A 21,747-nucleotide genomic window follows, 5' to 3' on the forward strand; every position below is an offset into this window, starting at 1 on the left:
GGAAGTCGCCATCCGCCATCTTGATACTCCCAAAACCATGCCGACCTGTGCAGCGACAGTTTCGTGGCTGTGAGAAAACATTCCATAGGTAAATTTGAAATATTAACTTTGACATTGTTAAAGTTTGTTTGTAAACGTTTTTTTTTTTTATTTCCTGATGAGATTAATTCACTCGAACAAAGTTTTGTTTACGGTTGTTGTTCACTCTCTGCTTTATCGGCCGACGGTTTTTCGCGAAAACACAGCGTATTTTGGGAAAAGTTTAACATGTCACGGAAATCGTATGCAAGCTTTCTTGGTAGTCACGCTGTCATGTCTTTCCTTTGCACTTAGCCTTTTTTTGTCTTACCAAGTCGAATTAAAAATCCTTCCTGTTACCAGAACTGAAAAAAAATGTCAACCTCACGCGACCAGTTTTAATCCTATTCGCCAAATTTTGAGGAAAAACCCCACATAATCCAACCTGTAAATCATGTCCGCCGTAAATTTAGGGAGTACCAAGATGGCGGCCAACTGGCTTCCACCAATCGACATATTGCTCCATGAGTATGCTGATAGCGGCTATCCGGTCTTTTTTTTCAGTGGCTCATAGTCGCCCGAAGCACATTATAGGGCAATTGTTTCTCATAAACTTTAGCTGAAAAGTCTCTTCTCTATACATTGCACAGAAAAAGAAAGGACACACCTGAGCAGACGCAATTCTTTCGAGCCCATGTTGAAAGTGAACTCAGGTGTTTTTTAGACACAAATTAGTTTAGTCGAAAACAGTTTATTCAATATAATTTTGCACATCAAAACATATATAAAAACGATTGCAGAGAAGAAAATACACAATTGAGCCGTGTCAATTGTTCTTTGTAAAGTGAATCCAGCGGTTTTAATGTACAGATTGTTCACAGGTGATATTTCTCCTCAAAACCACACATTAAAACTGAAATTCTGATCATAACTAAACTGCGGCTCACGGAACTAGTGCACGGCTGACAATGTCATCGTTTTATCAGTCATGGCATACTTACAAGATTCATGGGCCACTTTTACTAAACTGAAATACTGTAATAACGGTTTACTTGAAAGTAAACAAAGTACAGTGTAAATCTTAACTGTTTACGTACATCTTGAAAAATGTCCATCATAATTTACAACTACACTTGGGTGATTATGCAATTTAAAGGGAAAGACAAATTAATCCAGAATTTGCCTGAATTTGTTCACACGGCAAAAAAAAAAAATAATAATAATAATCACACAAGACTAACTTTCATCTGGGAGGATAAACACACAAAATATCGACATGCAACTTTGGAGAACAGCAACAAAGTCAAAATCAGCAGCGCAACAACTGTGGAAACGTACGAATTAACCACTTTCTGTGAAAGCAACACGAACGCCTCAAATGAGAACGTCACATTTGGTCCCGCGTTGGTTAGAGCCCTAATTTTGTCCGGACCTCTGTGGGAAAAGTGGCCGGTAGTTTGGAAAAACAGCATTTTTAACCCGGCAACTCGCAGCCTAAAAAGAGATGAACCCCCACCCCCCCAAAAAAAAAATAAAATTAATGATGCCGATTCATTATCCAATCAATAGAATCCAGAGACATTCAGTGATAAAAGTGATTCTGAACCACACGGGGCAGGGGTGGAACATTAAAATATATTTTGCTACTATCCAAGACTCCAACACACTCGTTAAAAGCGACTTTTTCACCGTTACTGCGGTTTACCGAGCAGGCTGGATAGGAAGTTCGAGCCCTGACTCGCTCTCCGTTGCCCTTCTTCCACAGACTCCATCTGGCTCAGTTCGGACTGATCCAGCATCTCAAAGTCTTCCACGTCAAAGTCCGTGTCCAGCTCCGAGCTGGATTGCTTGCGGTAGCCGCGGTGGGGGCCCGCATTGGGGGGCGCCCGCCTGCGCTGGGCGGAGGGACGTCGAGGCTGCATGGCGCCGACCAGCGCCGCCCGGATCATGTTGCTGGCGATGTCGCCCGCCAGGTCGCCCATGAAGTCGGAGGCGGGCGGCAGGCCGCTGAGGGACATCTCGGCGTCCAGGTCCTCCTGGTCCGAGTCCAGGTGAGCATCCACATCCAGCACGGAGGTGCGGGGACTCTGTAGCCCGGACAGAGCCGAGCTGGGAAGGCCGATGCTGGTGTCGTCGTCGTCGTCCATCAGGGTGGCGTCCGGGTTGATGGAAGGGAAGTCCGGGAGGTCCTGAGCGAAAGATTCCTCGGGGTCGCTGTGTTTGTCCAGATCTGAATGGGGAAAAACTAACATTCAGACAAAAGAGCCATCTTTTTTTTTTCCTTTTTATAACGATAATTCTCATTGAGTCCCAGGTAAGAACCGTAATTCCTGGCCTACAGAGCGCACCTGGTTCTAAGCCTCACCCAGTACATTTGTAAAGGAAATACCATTTGGTACAGACACACGCCACAGCTGTGTAAAACCCGCATGTGTCTACATTGAAACCCATATTGAATCACGAGATATGTACATAGAAAGACGGTACACAATGAGTTTAACGCTAGTGCCACCATGCTAAGGCTAGCGCTGTGCTAATGCTAACGCTAGCACCGCCATGCTAACGCTAAAGCTAACGCTAGCACCCGCCACGCTAACATTAGCCCTGCCAAGCTAATACCACGCTAACAGGGCCAGTTAAAAAAAACATACTGGTAAAAATCACTAAGACACGAATGTAACACGCTAGCGCAGCAGTAACAGGGCTGTGCCGGAAAAAGTCACTTCCTCGGCACATGTATTCCACCGGTCTCAATCGCTCTTACCTTTTCCGCTCGAGTGCACCCTTGCGGCCGCTAGAAAAAATGCGCAAATTAGCCGCATCGCCGCATGAACCGCAGGGTTGAAAGCCTGAAAAAAGTCGCGGCTCATAGGCCGGAAATTACGGTATACACATTTACACCATGGGACAATTTCAAAGAAGCAACCATTGATTTGTAGAATATGGGAAGAAGCTGAAGTACCCGATGAAAACCCAAACAAGCACGGGGAGAATATACATCAACAGCAAGGCCACAGCCAGGATTCGAACCCTTGACTTCAGAATTTTGTGCTGCCCAGAAAGGAGGATGGAAAATAATTAACGCACCCTCGGAGCCTTCGGTCAGCGGCGTCTGGCCCCGGGATAGGTTAAACGTTCCATTGTCAGTGTAGGAAATCTCAGCGTCGGAGTGCTCGGAGTCGGTCAGAGCCAGTTCCTTCGCCACGACGACGTCGTCAAACTTTAAGAAACCACGGAGCTGTACTTTAAAAGCTTGCAACTATACTAAAGTCAAGAAATTGAAAAATTGAAATGGATGTTATCATAAAAATATCTGATGTGTAACCATGTGACACTAAACTAAGTACATTATACACTTTGCCCTTAAATTCACCAAACCCGGTAAAGGATTATAAACTATTTCTACTACAGCTAGTTTTAATTTCCTTTTGCATTTTCTTTTTCAAATTCAGTTCACACTAGTGACTAACCCACACTGTGGAGTAGAAAAATCGACTGGTACACAGGTGTCAAACTCAAGGCCCGGGGGCCAGATGCGGCCCGTCACCTCCTTTTATGTGGCCCGGCGGAGGCAAATCACATGTATAGACTTCCATGATTTTTGTTAATGAACCAAAAATTTCAAATTGTCATGTCATAAATGATGACGTTGAAATATTGCGAGCATTTTTGTGTTACCAAACGCCAACAATAGTGATTTGTGATTCCAAAACTAGTTGATCATTTTTAACACTTAAATATGATTTTTATGGTTTCAGTCATAATGGCCCAGTGACAATTTTTTTTTTTTTTTTTTTTTTTTCTTAGAAACAACAGTTTTGTGATGCAATCTGACCGTAGGACAGAAGGCTGCCAGCTCCTCCTCACTGTCGCTGCCTTCACCTGAGATGACGCCGTGCAGAGGCAAGCGCAGGACTGCAGGGAAGATCCAAAAGCTTTTATTTTGTGCACATTCCTGTTGAGGAACGAATACGCGCGGCGGCGACGCTTCCTCACACTGGTTGTCGAGCGGCTTGGACATCATGTAGCCGCAGACGCTGAAGTCCAGCCGCTGCAGGACCGGCTCCAGCTTCACATACACGCGCTGAAAAACCCTGTTGTGGGCCGCCAGAGGGACCAGGAGGGTCGCCAACACTGGGGCGAGACAAAATGAGAAAATTTTGACAAAAATGGATTGGTTTTTTTTTAATTAGCTGTGATGGATTCAAGGAGGAATTTTGGCTCATCCGCCAGAAGTTAAGTGAGGGTTTTCAACACATCCGACCTATTTGTCTATCTGTCTCCCTGCCTTCACCCTGCTGTCTCATTTTTCTAGGCTGCCCTTCGCCTCCCGAGCCCCGACGATCCCCTTTTCAACACCTGTGAATTTTGAATAGCCCGGCTCGGCGGGGACTCACAAGCCGCGTAGGAAAGCACCAGGCCGGGAACGTAGCGTCCGATCGCGGCCAAAGAGGAGAGGAGGCAGCAGGTCAGGATGCAAAACTGCAACGCACAAGCGAAGCGAACATGTTGTGATGAGTGGTGGATTACGCATAGCAACAAAATCAGCCACACCAAATATGTCTATTGTAATCCTACAAATTGTGGTCTTTTCTTTTAATGTATTACCGTAATTCCCGGCCTACAGAGTGCACCTGGTTATAAGCCTCACCGAGTACATTTGTAAAGGAAATACCATTTGGTACATACATAGGCCACAGCCGTGTAAAAGGTTGAAACCGACATTGAAACACTAGATATTTACAAAGAAAAATACTACACAGACATTTTAACACTAGCGCTGCCGCGCTAACACCGCCACGCACGCTAACAGGGCCTGTTTAAAAAAAACATACTGGTAAAAAAAAAAATCACTGAGAAACAGCAGTAGCACGCTCACGCAGCGCTAACAGGGCCAGACTGGTAAAAGTCACTTCCTCAGCACATACATTCCACATTTGTAAAGGAAATACCATTTGGCACATACTTACGCCGCAGCTGTGTAAAAGCCACAAGTGCCCACATTAAAACACGAGATATTTACAAAGAAAGACGGTACACAGAAAGAGTTTAACGCTAGCGCGGCGCTAATGCTAGTGGTAACGCTAACAGGGCCGGTTAAAATAAAATTTACCGGTAAATATCCCTGAGACAGGCCAGTAACACAGCAGCAACACGCTAGCACAGCGCTAATGCAGCTGGTAAAGGTCACTTCCTTGACACATATATTCCACCGGTCTCCACCTGGTTACTAGCTTCACCGAGTACATTTGTAAAGGAAATACCATTTGGTACATACATACGCCGCAGCTGTGTAAAAGCCACGCGCCCACATTGAAACATGAGATATTTATAAAGAAAGACGGTACATAAAAAAAGTTTAACTGTAGCGTGGCGCTTACGCTAGTGCTAACGCTAACGCTAACAGTGCCATTTAAAATAAAACTTACCGGTAAATATAACTGAGACAGGCCAGTAACACAGCAGCAACACGCTAGCACAGCGCTAACGGGGCCGGTAAAAGTCACTTCCACGGCACCGGCCTCCCTCTTACCTTTTCCGCTCGAGTACCCCCAAGCGGCCGTGAGAAAAAAATGTACAAATTAGCCGCATCACCGCATAAGCCGCCAGGTTGAAAGCGTGTGAAAAAAGTGGCGGCTTGTAGGCAGGAAATTACGGTACTTTATGACGCGACGGTTAAAATATATAAAACAGATGATGCGGTGCACTGTTTATACTCATAACAACGACACTATCCTCACCCTTCCGGGGTTGAGCCGTTTGAACTGGATCACGTTGGACCCAAGCACAACGGCGCTGACCCAGGCCTCGGCCACGTGGTGGCACAGCTCGGGCACGCTGAGGACGCCGGGCTGCACCAGGCCCCAGCTGCGCGTGGAAACGTCACATCACATCATTGCATTCATGCTTCCATTCTAATTCTGTCAGGAATACAAAATGTCCGCTGCTGTTGACCAACCTCTCGCTTTCGGATTCGTCCTGGTTTCTGACTGCGAAGAAAATGAAAAATAAAAACTGATTACAAGGCGTCGTCAGTCGACAACGGATTACGAAATGCATACGGCGGCACGCTCAGTTTTCACCATTCTTCACGTTTTTCATTTGACCATTTTACAATCTTCAGAGCCTAAATGTGTTCTTCATACAAATATTTATTGTAAGTTTGACACTTCAAGGTTACAGTCGGCAGGCAACTAATTTTTCTATTTTGCGCAGTGATGTGAGAATACGAGGTCAAGCATCAGAAGAGGTTACCTACCGCCATACTGAGCATTTTTCATTGATTTTAGAGGAATGTCGAAGAACTACCGGTATTTGTCATACAAATCATCTTTTTCCCTGTTCGGGGTTTGCCGTTTTTCAGTTCAGTTTTGGCTTATGTTTTTAAGGACGGATCACAGGTGTCAAACTCGAGGCCCGGGGGCCAGATCTGGTCCGCCACGCGATTTTATGTGGCCCGCGAAGGTAAATCATCAGTGTCAAAATCCCCGATTCTTGTGAAAACATGTCCCGACATTTCACATTTTTATGCATCATAAATGGCAGTGTTGAGATGTTATAAGCATTTTTGTGTTACCAGACGTGAACAATGGCTGAAAAACCCGTTAAGTTTGATTTCAGATTCCAAAACCAGTTCATAAATTTCATGTCAATATGACGAGGCAACTGGGGATTTCTACGGTTTCTGACAGAGGCGTTGGCCTGACAGTTCTGAGGTCCCGGGTTCAATCCCAGACCGGCCTGTGTGGAGTATTCAAGTTCTCCCCGTGCCCGCGTGGGTTTCCTCCGGGTACTCGAGTTTCCTACCACATCCCAAAAACATGCAACATGAATTGGACACTCTAAATTGCCCCTAGGTGTGATTATGAGGTGCGGCTGTTTGTCTCCATGTGCCCTGCGATTGGCTAGCGACCAGTTCAGGGTGTACCGCGCCTCCTGCCCGTTGACAATTGGGATAGGCTCCAGCACTCCCTGTGACCCTCGTGAGGATAAGTGGCAAAGAAAATGGATGGATGTATGTTTAGGTTAGTGATGAAGAGTATGTCGCGTTTCTATTTGTGTATAAATTGGAGAATGGAACTCAGGACCCCCCCCCCCGTGTTCCTTTTAAAGATGTTTGTCACGTTTCCAAAATAGTCGCCGCGCATCTGAACTTGCTCAGCTGCAGCGTTCAAATTGATTATTGACTTTGTGAGCGTCGGTCAAAGATTGCCCACTGATCCAGTTGTTGACGTTAGATTTATTTGCGTTCCGAAAATAGCCCTGATTATTCTGGCGGGCACCGGTCTGCGAGCTCATCTGCGCCGCTCGTCAAGATCAGGACGGTACGAGAGGCGAGTTTGGACGCATGAATGTGACATTTAACTGCTGGAGGTGACACGCAAATCCCTCGCTGAGTCCGGCGTTTGTGCGGCGCCGACAGGTGGCTTTATCTCTTCGCTTTTGTCGCACCTGACTGAAAAGAACGCCGACCGCACGTCGTGCTTCCAGAGTGGAAACATGCGAGCACCTCTGAGCTTGGGCCAGATCTTGTTCCTCCACGTGTCAACGCACACCACCAAGGCCAGGCTGGACGCCAGTAAGAACAGCAGACGCAGAGAAGTCAGTGCAAAGAACCTGCAGGAAAACAACAACAATAACAACAACAACAACAAATGACCCTTGTTCTCACATCCACTGAACCAAAAAGCCTGCGAAATGATATAAGATTGTTATGTAAGGCTGGGACCTTAATACATTAAGCAAACACAATGCTGATCTTATACACGGGGAGATACAATTACAACAATTACTTTTCTGCATCGTTACACTATAATAACACGGTTATTATCGTGGTTGTTTTTTTTGCCGCAAAACAGTAATGCTGCAAAAAGCTACGGCCGGGAGATTGAGCCCACAAAGAATTTGCCTGTAATTGGGGTAGCCATGTGATCTCCGAAGTGCAAAGATCTGGAAAATTTGATTTAGACACGCCAACAAATCGGACAAACAAACAAAACCTTACAAAAATAGAATGATCATCGCAATCTTTACAATCGCAATATTCTGGTTGTCCTTCTAGGGTGAGCAGACGCGTCAATGTACGATATTGGCTTTAATCTGAATTTTATAGTTTAGATTGTACAAATCTGTCAAAGGGAGGGAAAAAATGTGGAAAAAATATGGAAATAAGCTTCTTTAGAAATGTTAATTCACTTCCTGAGCAAAGCTCAGGTGCCCCATGTAAGCACCTCAGGGGGCATTATTTGCAGTTAAATAAATAAAAATGAAATTGACATGGCATAACATTGGTACACAACACCTGCCTCCATAGACAGACTTGTAATACAATTTATGTTTTTAAAAAAGTGCATTTACTGGCAGGAAACAAAACGCAACACTGGGTACATTTGCACCATACATTTAACTCACTGTTTAGAATGCTAAAAACGAAGTAGTTCTTACACCACTACACACTACAAACACAATAATAAACATATTGTTACATGCATAACTCCAAATTAGTGAGGATTGTCACCCTTCCGAGGGCATTATTGATACAATTTTTGCACCACTTTTGATTCAAACGTGCTGGACGTGAAGTGAATTTTGTGACCAGTGTAATAGGGGGATAAAAATCATAATAAAAATAAAAAGAGAAGTGAAAAGACTTAGTGTCGCTCACCAGAACACAGCGTTGACCAGCACGTAGAGCAGCAGACACTGGACGGGTCTTTCCCACACCAGAACCGACTGCAGGTAGGTGAGCAGCGGCTCGTAGGGCCCCAGCCGGGACTGCAGCGCCGCTTTGGCCGCCCGCACCCGAGCGTCCCTCTCGCCGGAGCCCGGTCCGCTTCGAGGCGCCGCCGGCGCGTCTTCCGTCCCCCGCGCGTGGGCCATCTTGGGGGGGGGGGGGGACAGAAAAACGTGTCAGGAAAGAAACACTTGACGTGCGAAGTGGAGGAGGGCAATAAACAGCGCCAGCCAGGCAAACATTGGCTTGCTACAAGCTAGCCGCGTTTAAGAGCGATATCAACGGCCGAGTGTCTTCGAGGAGCCGCCCGGAGGTATTAGAAGCCATGTCGTCCCCCCCCCCCCCGAAGACATTATGTAAAGTGTGAAAAATGAGCTGACACTTACTATTTGAGCATTTTACCACGTCGGAGATTTTGTCGTTGAACTGCAAATATGGCGGAACCTGTTTTTCTCAGCCTTCTCTCGTCCAATCAGAATGCGCGTGGACAGAAGTGACATCTTGCGTTTTCGATAATCGGAATAATTACATTTTTTTTAAGTACAAGGTTGATTCAAATTTATCTAATTACTGAACTGTAACATTTTCATTTGCCTTAATTATAACTTTTATATTCTGTCTGTAATTACAGCTATTTTGAAAACGATATTTCAGATCTCACAAATGACTCATGAATGCAAGGACATTCAACTTGCGTTTTGTGACGAATAAAAATTTTGGAAAATAGAAATATTTCAACTAGAAAGTGAATAAGAGCCTTTGCGGATATTTTAGAAATGTAACTAACACTGTAATCTCCCAAGAAGAACGCATTTTTTTCCCAGTAACGTAATCATTCACAATGACATCGACAGATGTCAATAAATGTATCGTACCAACGTTGGCCTCTAGGGGGCAGTGTCACATTTTTACTTCCTCCAATAAAACAAAGAAGTCCTCGTCCGGCGTCACAATTCAGCAGCAGGCAAGCGGGAAACAAGTTAGCCGCGGCTAGCAGGCTAGCTAAAGAAGCAAACGGCGAGCACGCTGGCCAAATAAGGCGCCGCCCAAGACGCCAGGATGCCACGGGAAATCATAACGCTACAGCTTGGACAGTGCGGCAACCAAAGTATGTGAAGTCAAAACAACATTACGTCAATCTACGTCGCTTCACAGCCATCACGTCCATTTGGCTTAGCAAGTAGCTCAGATAGGGGGGGTTGTCTTTTAGCCACTGGTTGACGTCACCAAAATATTGTCATCAAATCTATTCAGACTTAATATCACAGCTTCGCGGAGCTATAACGCGCTGTCTAGTTTATGTTAGCAGAGTGGATCACAAGCGAGCACTGCTTTTCAGACTAGTGACTGCCGTCGCATCATAGATGCCAAACGCGAAAGACTGCATTAAATTCCACGTGCTCATCCGTGTGCATGAAATGTCGCCTTTTCTCGCCCGTGTGTGTCTGCAGTCGGCTTTGAGTTTTGGAAGCAGCTCTGTGCAGAGCACGGCATCAGTCCGGAGGGCATCGTCGAGGAGTTTGCCACCGAAGGGACCGACAGAAAGGATGTTTTCTTCTACCAGGTACGCGCAGTGCATTCGACGAATTTATGGGGTTTTTATTTTGGGGAAATTAATTTGCATGCGACGGCGCTCAGAATGTGGAGCACTGATCTAAAAAAAAAAAAAAAAAAAAAGATTGGATAGAGCATACACATCGACCGGTGTGACGACTGGTTGAAACACTGGGCCGCCATCTTGGTACTCCCAAAACGTGTGGAGGACATGGTTTACAGGTTGGATTATGGTTTTTCTCAAAGTTTGGCATAGAGAATTAAAACTGGTCGTGTGATCTTGACATTTTTTCAGTTCTGGTAAAATGAACGATTTTTAATTCGACTTGGTAAGCCCAAAAAGGCAAAGGAAAGACATGTAACACCATGACTACCAAGAAAGCTTGCATATTAGCTAGGACCCGATTTTTGTGACATGTTAACTTTTCCCATAATACGCTGCGAAGCACAATCATCATAACATAGTAAAAAACTAAGCATATTTTTGTCACAAAAACATCACATTTTAAGTCAGTCAGATACATTTTTGTTAATAAGGACTCGCAATGGGAAAGTACATGCTAAATGCATTATTTATTTGTTGTCTCTGTGACGTCCTATTTGAGACAGAAAATTTTAAACTAGTTTCCTCGCATTTGAAAATCTAACTGAATTTGCAGAGTTCTGTATGATGAAATTCATCAAAAACGTCACAGAAAATGTGTTTCCTTGCTGATCCACTGATGAAGTTTGGGAAAATATGTACATCGCTTTTTCTCGAAAAACGGTCAGCCTATTAATGTGAAGCAGAGTGAACAGTGAACAACAACTGTAAACACAACTTTGTTCAAGTGAATTAAGTTCATCAGAAAATAAAAACAACCCTTTACAAACAAACTGTCAGTGTAAATCTTTCTAATTTACCAGTGGAATGTTTTCTCACAGCCGCGAAACTGGTGATTAACCGGTCAGCATGGTTGTTTTGGGAGTATCAAGATGGCGGCTTCAATTTTGGTGGCCAATGAGCCATCCAATCTTTTTTTTTTTTTTTTTAAATCGGTGGCACGGACCCAAATGTTGCATACATGCAATGATGCAATGCTCCACTAGATAGCAGCAGAGGAGGGTCGAATCCATGTCCTACTTCAGAGTCGTGAACGTTCCAACAAAGACGCTTTTGCGTTTTTGTTTTTTTCGAACAACTTTAAATTCCAGGTGACTTTAATATGATGACTTTTGCAGATGTTCAGGCATTCTTGAAGACAGTCCAGTGGATCCACGGCCACCCGCAATCTCACATATTCCACGATATAGAGAGCCTGTATAAAATGGTTTATGTTTAGTTATGACTAATCACATTTAAAGTTATTGAAACATAATATCAGTTGTCGATGTTTCTCATGGACGGAGCGTCAGAAGGATAGCGTGGTAGGTGCGGCCCTGCCGGATCTTTGCTCAGCCTGTATTTTTCAGAAATATGCTGCTGAGAAAAGATTTAGTTGGTGGCCTGGTGTGCGCCCGAGAGACTCACAACAATTTTCATAAAGCCGGTTTAAAAAGTTACTTTTCGGTAACCGTGAAGCCATTTTGTGATTTTTGCCAGGCCGATGACGAGCACTACATCCCCCGTGCGGTCCTGCTGGATCTGGAGCCTCGCGTGATCCACTCCATCCTCAACTCTCCTTACGCCAACCTGTACAACCCTGAAAACATTTACCTGTCCGAGCACGGCGGAGGGGCAGGGAACAACTGGGCCAGCGGGTACTCGCAGGTCAGCACTTTTATCGCGACAGAAATGCCTTTGAGCGCCCTAAAGACGTCGTTTACACATCCAAACTTTTTTTTTTTTTTTTTTTAAACTCTCCGCAGGGGAAAAAAATCCAAGAGGACATTTTCGACATCATTGACCGCGAAGCAGATGGGAGCGACAGTCTGGAGGTGAGTTCTCACATCCCGAAATTCCTTAAGTAGTGGCTGCAGGTTTTTATTTCCCCAACTGCACAGAATACTGAGCACTTATCAGGGAGGAGGCATTTTTTTTTATATTTCAGTGGAGTAATTATTGAAGCTTGTGGCTTGATTTTAAATGCTTCCTATATTTTTGTGGGTTTGAGCTTCTATTTTGAGGGACGTGCTTTCAGCCCACCTGAGAGGCACTGGGGAAAAAAACGTGAAGACGTGCAGCTTGATTACTACTACAGTGTACATAAAATATATATCGTGATTTCCGGCCTACAAGCCGCAACTTTTTTCACATGATTTCAACCCTGCAGTTTATGCGGTGATGGGGGCAATTTGTGCTTTTTTTTTTTTTTCTTTTTTTTTTTTTACACGGCCACGAGGGGGGACTCGAGCGGAAAAGATGAGTGGGACCGGTAGTGTTAGTGCTGCGCTAGCGTTAAAACTGTGCTAGTGTGTAGCTGCTATGTTACTGGTGTGTCTCAGTTATTTTTACCAGTAAGGTTTTTTTTTTTTACTGGCCCTGTCAGCGCTGCGTTAGCATTAGGTAGCGCCGCACTAACGTTAACCTCTTTCTGTGTCCCGTTTTTCTTTGTAAATATCTCGTGTCAATGTCGGTTGCAATGTGGGCACTTGCGGCTTTTACACAGAGTGCCGTGCTAGCATTAAACTCTTTGTGTGTACCGTCTTTGTAAATATCTCGTGTTTCAATGTGGCCACTTGCAGCTTTTACACAGCTACCGTTAGCGCCGCGCTATCATTAAACTCTTTCTTTGTACTGTCTTTCTTTGTAAATATCTCGTGTTTCAATGTGGGCACTTGCGGCTTTTACACAGCTAGTGTTAGCGCTGTGCTAGTGTTAGAGCCATTCTAGCGTGAAACACTTTGTTTGCCGTCTTTGTAAATATCTCGTATTTCAATGTGCACCTGCGGCTTTTACAGAGGTTTTACACAGCTAGCGTTAGCGCCGTGCTAGCATTAAACTCTTTCTGTGTACTGTCTTTCTTTGTAAATATCTCGTTTCAAAGTGGGCACTTGCTGCTTTTAAACAGCTGCGTTGTATGTGCGTACCAAATGGTATTTCCTTTACAAATGTACCGGGTGAGGCTTATAACCAGGTGCAGTTGAATTACGGTAGTATATTGTTATACAGCGGTTATTTCCACATCTGATAAAAGTAATGGTATTTCTCAGCACGATTAAATGGACATTTTTGTTGAAACGGCACGGTTGTTTCGACTTTGAACTCCTATTCCTGCTGTCATTATTATTATTTTTTGTGTGTATGCTTTCTTTAGCCGTCCGCCTCGTGAAATAACAGCCATTTCCCCACTAACGTCTGCGATTCCTGTAAGACGCTCGCGTTCCCGACCCCCACGTCACCGTTGAGCGCGTGCGAGAGAAAGGGAGGTGCGGCAACGCGAGCATGTGTATGTTGGCAGGGCGCGGTGTGTAATAAGTGTGGCTCTAATAGCTAAGGCCCAAGTACAAGGCAGGTATTTACAGGGAGGGCCGTTTATAAAAAAAAAAAAAAAAATGCCATGTGTGATAATAAGCCTGCTGCCGGTTATTTTAAGTAACTTTTATTGCCCCCGCAGGGTTTCGTCCTGTGTCATTCCATCGCCGGGGGCACGGGATCCGGTCTGGGGTCCTACCTGCTGGAGAAGCTTAACGACAGGTGGCAAAACACGAGTGCAGAACAGAAACCAAAACCAGGTACGTCCGTCTTACAAAGGGGTGTCGTTCTTGTGAGCAGGTACCCGAAGAAGCTGGTGCAGACCTACTCGGTCTTCCCGAACCAGGACGAAATGAGCGACGTGGTGGTGCAGCCGTACAACTCGCTGCTGACGCTCAAGAGGCTGACGCAGAACGCCGACTGCGTGGTGAGGAGATTGTTGGCCTGGTTCTGGGAACTTGGACCTTTTGTTGTTTTCTTTTGCAGGAGACAAAACAAAACAGCTAATAGAATTAGGTTATGATGTCAGCCAGCTGAATACATTTGGTTCCCACGCTCCTGTGGCATAGCAAGGGTTGATGTGGAATTTTATTTATTTTTATTTTTTTTGAAGAATTGGACATAGTGTGAGAAACATGCCGTGAGCGACGCTGATGCACATGACTCCTCTGACCTCTTGTTTTATTTTATACAGTGTTGCCATTCACTCCACGGGCTGTCATCTTTTCTCACGATCGCAGTCCACATTTTGTACCGTAATTCCCGGCCTACAGGGCGCACCAGATTATAAACCTCACCCGGTACATTTGTGAAGGAAATACCATTTGGTACATACGTACGCCGCAGCTGCGTAAAAGCCGCAAGTGCCCACATTGAAACACGAGATATTTACAAAGACTGTACACAAAGAGTTTTCAAAGTTTTAATAGTTTAGCTTAGCTTCACATAGCAACAACACAGTAGCACGAACAGGGTTGGTTTTTAAAACAAAAAACAAAAATAACCAGCCGTGGCAGCTACACAATACCAACATGGTAGCACAGCACTAACAAGGGCCGGTTAAAAAAAAAAAAAAACAAAATCACTTGAGACGTGGCAGTAACACAGCAGATCCATGCTAGCGCGGCGTTAACAGTAGCGTGGTCCTCAAGCTAGCGCGGCACTAACAGGGCCGGTTAAAAAAAACATATCAGTAAAAATCACTGAGATGCGGCAGCAACACTCTAGCACAGCGCTAACGCTATCGCAGTGCTAACACTAGCGCAGCACGAATGGGGCCAGTTTAAAAAAAAAAAAAAACATGCCAGTAAAAGTCACTTCCTCGGCACATACATTCACTGGTCTCACGCTTTATTTCCGCTCGAGTACCCACTTGTGGGCGTTAGAAAAAATGCATCACGGCACAAGCCGCCCATTTTTTACATACATACGACGCAGCTGTGTAAAAGCCGCAAGTTCCCACATTGAAACACGAAATATTTACAAAGACGGTGCGCAGAAAGAGTTTAACGCAGAAACACGCAAGCGTGGCGCTAATAGTAGCATGGCGCTCAAGCTAGCGCTAACGCTAACAGGTGCCGGTTAAAATAAAACTTAGCGGTAAATATCACTGAGACACGCCAGAAACAGAGCAGCAGCACGAAAAGGGCCGGTAAAAGTCACTTCCTCGGCACATATATTCCACCAGTTTCCCTCTTACTTTTTCCGATTGAGTGCCCCCTTGCGGCCGTTAGAAAAAATGCACAAATTAGCCGCATCACCGCATAAACCGCAGGGTTGAAAGCGTGTAGGAAAAAAAGTCGCGGGTTATAGGCCGAAAATTACGGTACTCTTCTACTACCTCGACACGTACTGTGTACACGACACAAGCGTTATACTTGTGGCCCTGCTCAGGTGGTGCTGGACAACACGGCGCTGAATCGCATCGCCACCGACAGGCTGCACATCCAGAACCCTTCCTTCTCGCAGATCAACCAGCTGGTGAGTGAGTCTGAGCGCAAGCGGCGCGCAGCAAATTAACCCGGTAATTTTTGAGAAATTAACAGAAGGATGAAATGACGTTTTTTAATGCTTTGTCACAGGTGTCCACCATCATGTCGGCGAGCACCACGACCCTGCGCTACCCGGGGTACATGAACAACGACCTCATCGGGCTCATCGCCTCGCTCATCCCCACGCCGCGCCTCCACTTCCTGATGACGGGCTACACGCCGCTCACCACCGACCAGTCCGTGAGTGTGTCCTCCGTCGTCGGGCGCGGGATCGTTGGGATGCGTCGTTGACACGCCGGCGCCGCGCAGGTCGCCAGCGTGAGGAAGACCACCGTGCTGGACGTGATGAGGAGGCTCCTGCAGCCCAAGAACGTGATGGTGTCCACGGGGAGAGAACGTCAGCCCAGCCACTGTTACATCGCCATCCTCAACATCATCCAGGGGGAGGTGGACCCCACTCAGGTACCGCCCGCCTCCAAACTACCGTCATTTCCGGCCGAGAAGCCGCGGCTTTTTTTCAACCCTGCGGGTGATGCGGCTAATTTGTGCGTGCAAGGGGGCACGCGAAGGGGAAAAGGTAAGAGAGAGACCGGTGGAATATATGTGCCGAGGAAGTGACTTTTACCAGTCCGGCCCTGTTAGCGCTGGGCTAGCGTGTTACTGCCGTTTCTCAGTGATTTTTACCATTATGTTTTTTTAACAGGCCCTGTTCACGTTAGCGCGGCGGCGTTAGTGCTGGCGTTAGCGCTAAAATCTCTGTGTACCATCTTTCTTTGTACATATGTACTCGGTGAGGCCAGTAACCAGGTGGAGACCGGTGGAATATATGTGCAGAGGAAGTGACTTTTACCAGTATCAGCCCTGTTAGCGCTGCGCTAGCATGTTACTGCCGTTTCTGTGATTTTTACCAGTATGTTTTTTTAACAGGCCCTGTTAGCATTAGTGCTAAAATCTCTGTGTACCGTCTTTCTTTGTAAGTATGTACTCGGTGAGGCTAATAACCAGATGGAGACCGGTGGAATATATGTGCCGAGGAAGTGACTTTTACCAGTCCGGCCGTGTTAGCGCTGCGCTAGTGTGTTACTGCCGTATCTCAGTGATTTTTACCGGTATGTTTTTTATTTATTTTTAACTAGCCCTGTTAGTGCGGCGGCGCTAGCGTTAAACTCTCTGTGTACAGTCTTTGCAAATAGCTCGTGTTTTAGTGTCAGTTTCAACATGGGCACTTGCGGCTTTTACACAGCTGCGGCCTACGTATGTACCAAATGGTATTTCCTTTACACACTTTCCGTTGCGTTCTGCAGGCCAGGAATTACGGTAGTCTGTGGCCTCCGTCTCTTTCTTTGCTACACGCACTAAACACGTTATTTGTGTTATTTGCCTGCTTGGGTTGACTCCTGCTATTACTACTACTTTGACTGACAAGAAATATCAAGATTAGTGTGGTCCACAAAAGTCTACACACCCGTTTTTTAGTTAAGTCAAGTCTTGTCGCCGTTTAAAGGCGCCACGATGACTGGATTTCATTTTGTCAGGTGCACAAAAGCCTCCAGAGGATCCGGGAGCGCAAACTAGCCAGTTTCATCCCCTGGGGTCCCGCCAGCATCCAGGTGGCGCTGTCCAGGAAGTCGCCGTACCTGCCGTCAGCCCACCGGGTCAGCGGCCTCATGATGGCCAATCACACAAGCATCTCCTCAGTAAGTCTCGTATTTGTTCTATGCAGAGGATAAAGAATGTGTGTCGTGTTCTCTTTTCTGCACCATTTGGTCAAGCCGTCTGAAGGAGTCCAGCGCTGCAACAGAAATGCAATTTAGCATTCAGCTAGCCACTAAGTGACTAAATTTCAACTGGAAGTGGCACTAAACAGCGTGAAACCTGAACAATTGTTCAGTGTTGCCTGCAGGTCAAAACAAAACATTTTACCGTAACTTTCGGCGTACAAGCCTCGACTTTTTTCACGCTTTCAATCCTGCGGTTCATGCGGTGATGCAGCTAATTTGTGCATTTTTTCTAACGGCTGCAAGGGGGTATTCAAGCGGAAAAGGTGAGAATGAGACCGGTGGAATATCTGTGCCGAGGAAGTGACTTTTACCCACCCTGTTAGCCCTGCGCTAGCATCAGTGCTGTGGTGGTGTGTTGCTACTGTGTTACTGGCGTGTCTGTGATATTTACTGGTAAGTTATTTTAACCAGCTCTGTTAGCGTTATCCCTAGCGCGGCACTTGCTTTAGCGTGGCGCTGGCATTAGCGTTATGCTAGCGTGTTGTTGCTGTGTTACTGGCATATCTCAATGAGATTTAGTATTATTTTAACCGGTCCTGTTAGCGCTAGCGCGTCTCAGTGATATTCGCAGTAAGTTTTATTTTAACCGGCTCTGTTAGCATTATCCCTAACGCGGCACTAGCTTTAGCGTGGCGCTGGCGTTAGTGCTATACTAGCGTGTTGCTGCTGTGTTACTTGTGTGTCTCAGTGATATTTAGTCTTATTTTAACCGGCCGGCCCTGTTAGCGTCAGCTAGCATTAGCGTATTGCTGCTGTGTTACTGGCGTGTCTGATATTTACAGTTTTATTTTAACCGGTCCTGTTAGCGTTAGCGCTAGTGGGGCGTTGGCTAGCATTAGCGTATTGCTGCTGTGTTACTGGCCGGCCTGCGACATTTACAGTTTTATTTTAACCGGTGCTGTTAGCACTAGCGCGGTGCTAACATTAAACTTTTTGTGGACCATCTTTGCAAAAATCTCATTTTCATTGTGGGAACTCGCGGGTTTTACGCAGCCGCCTGCGTATGTACGTACCAAACGGTATTTCCTTTACAAATGTACCCGGAGAGACTTGTAACCGGGTGCGCTCTGTAGGCCCGGAATTACCGCGACCGGTATCTTAAGGTTCTGTTTCGGTTCTCCCCTCCCGCAAGCTGTTCGAGCGGACGTGCCGGCAGTACGACAAGCTGCGTAAGCGCGAGGCCTTCCTGGAGCAGTTCCGCAAGGAGGACATCTTTAAGGACAACTTCGACGAGCTGGACAACTCGCGGGAGGTGGTGCAGCAGCTGGTGGACGAGTACAGCGCCGCCACCAGGCCCGACTACATCTCGTGGGGAACGCAGGAGCAGTGAGCGCAGGCCGTTTGTTGGCATCTCTCACGAAATGAGTGTCCCGTTGTCTCACGGTTTCTAGCACTGACACGCAACTTATCGGCCCGGTTCGATACTTTTCGGCACTTCCCACCGAACCGTCCACCGCAGCCTCGGGAGCCACGGCGCAATGCATCATGGGTAGCTGCGGCCAGTGAGAATGATCCGCTTGTGAGTCCTTGTGCTTGTCAAATGTATTTTTAAAAGGCAGGTTCCGCAGCTGGCAAATAGAACACACTTCCTTCGGTCCGATAGAAAATGGCCGCATCGACAAAGACGATCGAGGTGCTTTATGAATGACGCCGTCGCAAAATGACTCAAATTAATATTGGGAGTGTACCTAATAATGTGGCCAGCGAGTGCGCGGGTCACGTTTTATTTTACGTTACTTTTTGGCCCTATTTAAAATGTACAATAAAGATGATTTTGATGATAATTTTGTTGACAGCGTGCAATTATATCCAATATAAAATGAATCATTTTGTATGTGTGCATTTTAAATTTGCTAGCATAAAAAAAAATTACAGATAGGAAACTACAATTAATGACAAAACTGTACAATCTGATAAAATGGTGGGGTTTTTTTTTATTATTAATAATTACATTTTTTTGTCTTATTGCACTTCCAAGTTAGTTAAAAAAAAATAGTGCAATCAACTATACACACGTTAGATAAAAGAGGTACCATGCAGCGTACAAACGAGCTGAATATAAAAACAAACAAACAAAAGCTTTCTTTTCTTGTTTTGCTACATCATATCCCGGAGCTGCCTGCAGCTGTGAAGCAAAGTCGAGCAGATCCGTCTGATATCCACGAAGCTGCTGGCTTTTCTTTTTTTACTTTTTAATTTTTTTTTTTTTGTATTTATCGTCACATGGGCGACAAAGCCGCACGATCAGCTCCACGAAATTGCTCCGAAAATAAAGGATTTAACAGACAACTGCGGGGAAAAGGGAAAATTGTAACGATATATGTATCAAAAAAAAAAAATACACATCTTTGGTCCGTCCTATAACTTGGCAAAAATTGTGGCCTTTGTTGTTGTTTTTGTTTTTAAGCATCAACACTGACAAAAAATTGTCAGACGGTCCCTTGCTTGAGATTTTTCCGGCTTAAATCCATCCAGCCGTCCGTTTTCCGTACCTCGATCGTTCGTTCCAAAGCCCGCAAAATGCACAGCGAACACCTCCCGCCAATTCAAAGCCAAAATTCCATTCCTGGAAGGCCTCGCTTTTATTCGGAAACATATGGAAGTAGACCAGCGCCACCGGGACTTGAATATGAAATGTAAAGTGATCACATTTTCAATAGTTGCTACAATTCGCCTGTGCCGCCAGGTGGGGTTACTTCAGGTCAGAACCCAGCACTCAGCCAATCGCAGTTATGCTTTCTTAGTCACCTGACGTCACATGCGAAGAAAGCGTAACTGGATTGGCTGGCTGTTTGGTAATAATCTACTTCCTTATGTTTCGAGCTTTTTCTGTTCTTTAGCAATAGCAATATGAAGTGCTTTCATATGGAAGTCAATAAGTTCCACCAGGATTTGATTTTGAAATGTAATCACATTTTTCAATAGTTGCTACAATTCGCTGTCGGAAATTCACCCGCTGTGCCACCGGGCGGGGTTACTTCAGGTCAGAACCGAACAGCCAGCCAATCGCAGTTACTTTTTCTTCGTCATGTGACATCACAGGCTAAGTAATTAACATTGAAAAGTTACACTGAAATACCCATCCATCCATTTTTTTAGCCGCTTATCCTCACAAGTAGTGCGAGAGCCAACCCAGCTGTCAACGGGCAGGAGGCGGGGTACACCCTGAACTGGTTGCCAGTCAAGTCACAGGGCAAGTATCAATACCATCACTGAGCGGGGAATCGATCCCACGTGTGGACCACTACACCATCAGCGAAATACGAGTATTGAAAATGTGATCACTTTTCATTTCAAATTCAAATCCTGATGACACTAAACTTTGAGAGAAACCCCCCAGGCAGCCTTTTGGGCCAATTTGTTGGGGGGGGGGGTCTGGATTTGCCATTCCTGAGCCTAATTTTTGTGTCTTGTTATTGTTCATCTGTGCATGTGCTGTCTTTTTTCTGTATGTTTTTTTTGCGTGCATCTTTTCTGAGTTTTTGTGTGTATTTTTGGATGCCTGAGTTTGTGTGCGTGCACGTGAGGTTACCAAAAAAAAAAAAATCTCACCATGGAGGATTTCCCAACACTTGTTGTTCTTATTTGCACAAAATGTCTGCAAACACGTCCATTGCAGTTGTGCTCATAAATTTCTGTACCCTGGGAGAATTTGTCAATGGACCTTTCCGACCTGTCAATCACTCCAACAATGATAGCCAATCAGATAGCCGCATTGTCTTGACACGCTCCTGCCGCCATGTTCCACAAGCAATGCTGGTTGTCAGTAGCAGGCGCTTGGAAAAGTTAACGTCACGAAGAAAATGGTCCTCAGATGGACTCGGGGAACGTCCAATTCTGATGAAAGATATCCTGCTAGGTTACAAGGGGCCCGCTTGATTCATATTCCAAAGCCTAAAACACGAAGGTAAGTGACTGAGAAGTATCTTCTCTGAGTTTAATTTCATTATTATCAGTACTTTATACATCGCAGGAGAACTTTTGCTGCAACTCTGACGTTGCGTCCTGCTCCATTCAAAATCTTAATTCCGTGTACAAATCCTTGCGTGAAATAGTTGAGACCTCTCTTTAAAACTCTCTTGGACAAGTCTGACGCATTTGGCAAAAAACATACCGCAATGTTATCTGGAATACGCGACAAGAGAATCCACTTCAAATTTGTTTTGTTCAGTCGCCATTTTGGAAGCTTGTGGGACGTGGCTAAGGGGGCGGAGCTTAAGATCGCCATCGGAAAGGTCCAGTTTGTGGATTTTTCTGTTTTTCATGATCAAAATA

General features: G+C 45.5%; 2 protein-coding genes across 3 annotated transcripts; one reads left to right on the forward strand and one right to left on the reverse strand.

The window, feature by feature from the left end:
- Positions 1–848: 848 nt before the first annotated feature.
- Positions 849–9,732, reverse strand: retreg3 (reticulophagy regulator family member 3). Of its 2 annotated transcripts, none has more exons than XM_061845440.1 (10): positions 9,628–9,732; positions 8,684–8,898; positions 7,529–7,635; positions 5,978–6,008; positions 5,760–5,886; positions 4,416–4,500; positions 4,015–4,152; positions 3,854–3,933; positions 3,106–3,238; positions 849–2,248 (listed from the first exon to the last, which is right to left on the reverse strand). In XM_061845440.1, exons 2-10 carry the CDS (start codon positions 8,896–8,898, stop codon positions 1,710–1,712), a joined length of 1,455 nt encoding a protein of 484 aa, XP_061701424.1. In that variant the 5' UTR covers positions 9,628–9,732; the 3' UTR covers positions 849–1,709. The 2 variants fall into 2 exon arrangements, with proteins under 2 accessions (XP_061701424.1, XP_061701423.1); XM_061845439.1 differs by lacking the exon at positions 9,628–9,732 and adding an exon at positions 9,139–9,541.
- Positions 9,720–19,256, forward strand: tubg1 (tubulin, gamma 1). Its single transcript, XM_061845442.1, has 11 exons — positions 9,720–9,860; positions 10,204–10,316; positions 11,889–12,056; positions 12,155–12,223; positions 13,843–13,922; positions 14,001–14,127; positions 15,594–15,680; positions 15,782–15,931; positions 16,001–16,153; positions 17,227–17,388; positions 18,605–19,256. Exons 1-11 carry the CDS (start codon positions 9,812–9,814, stop codon positions 18,800–18,802), a joined length of 1,356 nt encoding a protein of 451 aa, XP_061701426.1. The 5' UTR covers positions 9,720–9,811; the 3' UTR covers positions 18,803–19,256.
- The last annotated feature ends 2,491 nt before the right edge of the window (positions 19,257–21,747 follow it).

This window comes from Syngnathoides biaculeatus, chromosome 16 (genome assembly GCF_019802595.1).
Source record: "Syngnathoides biaculeatus isolate LvHL_M chromosome 16, ASM1980259v1, whole genome shotgun sequence".
Taxonomy (NCBI): domain Eukaryota; kingdom Metazoa; phylum Chordata; class Actinopteri; order Syngnathiformes; family Syngnathidae; genus Syngnathoides; species Syngnathoides biaculeatus.

Coding starts and splice junctions, on each gene's coding strand:
- tubg1 (XM_061845442.1), top strand. CDS start 9,812: ATGCCACGGGAAATCATAACGCTACAGCTTGGACAGTGCGGCAACCAA. Junction 14,128..15,593: donor CGCAGAACGCCGACTGCGTG/GTGAGGAGATTG, acceptor GGCCCTGCTCAG/GTGGTGCTGGACAACACGGC. Junction 15,681..15,781: donor TCTCGCAGATCAACCAGCTG/GTGAGTGAGTCT, acceptor GCTTTGTCACAG/GTGTCCACCATCATGTCGGC.
- retreg3 (XM_061845440.1), bottom strand. CDS start 8,898: ATGGCCCACGCGCGGGGGACGGAAGACGCGCCGGCGGCGCCTCGAAGC. Junction 4,153..4,415: donor GGTGCTTTCCTACGCGGCTT/GTGAGTCCCCGC, acceptor GTCTCGCCCCAG/TGTTGGCGACCCTCCTGGTC. Junction 3,934..4,014: donor CAAGCCGCTCGACAACCAGT/GTGAGGAAGCGT, acceptor TCTTCCCTGCAG/TCCTGCGCTTGCCTCTGCAC.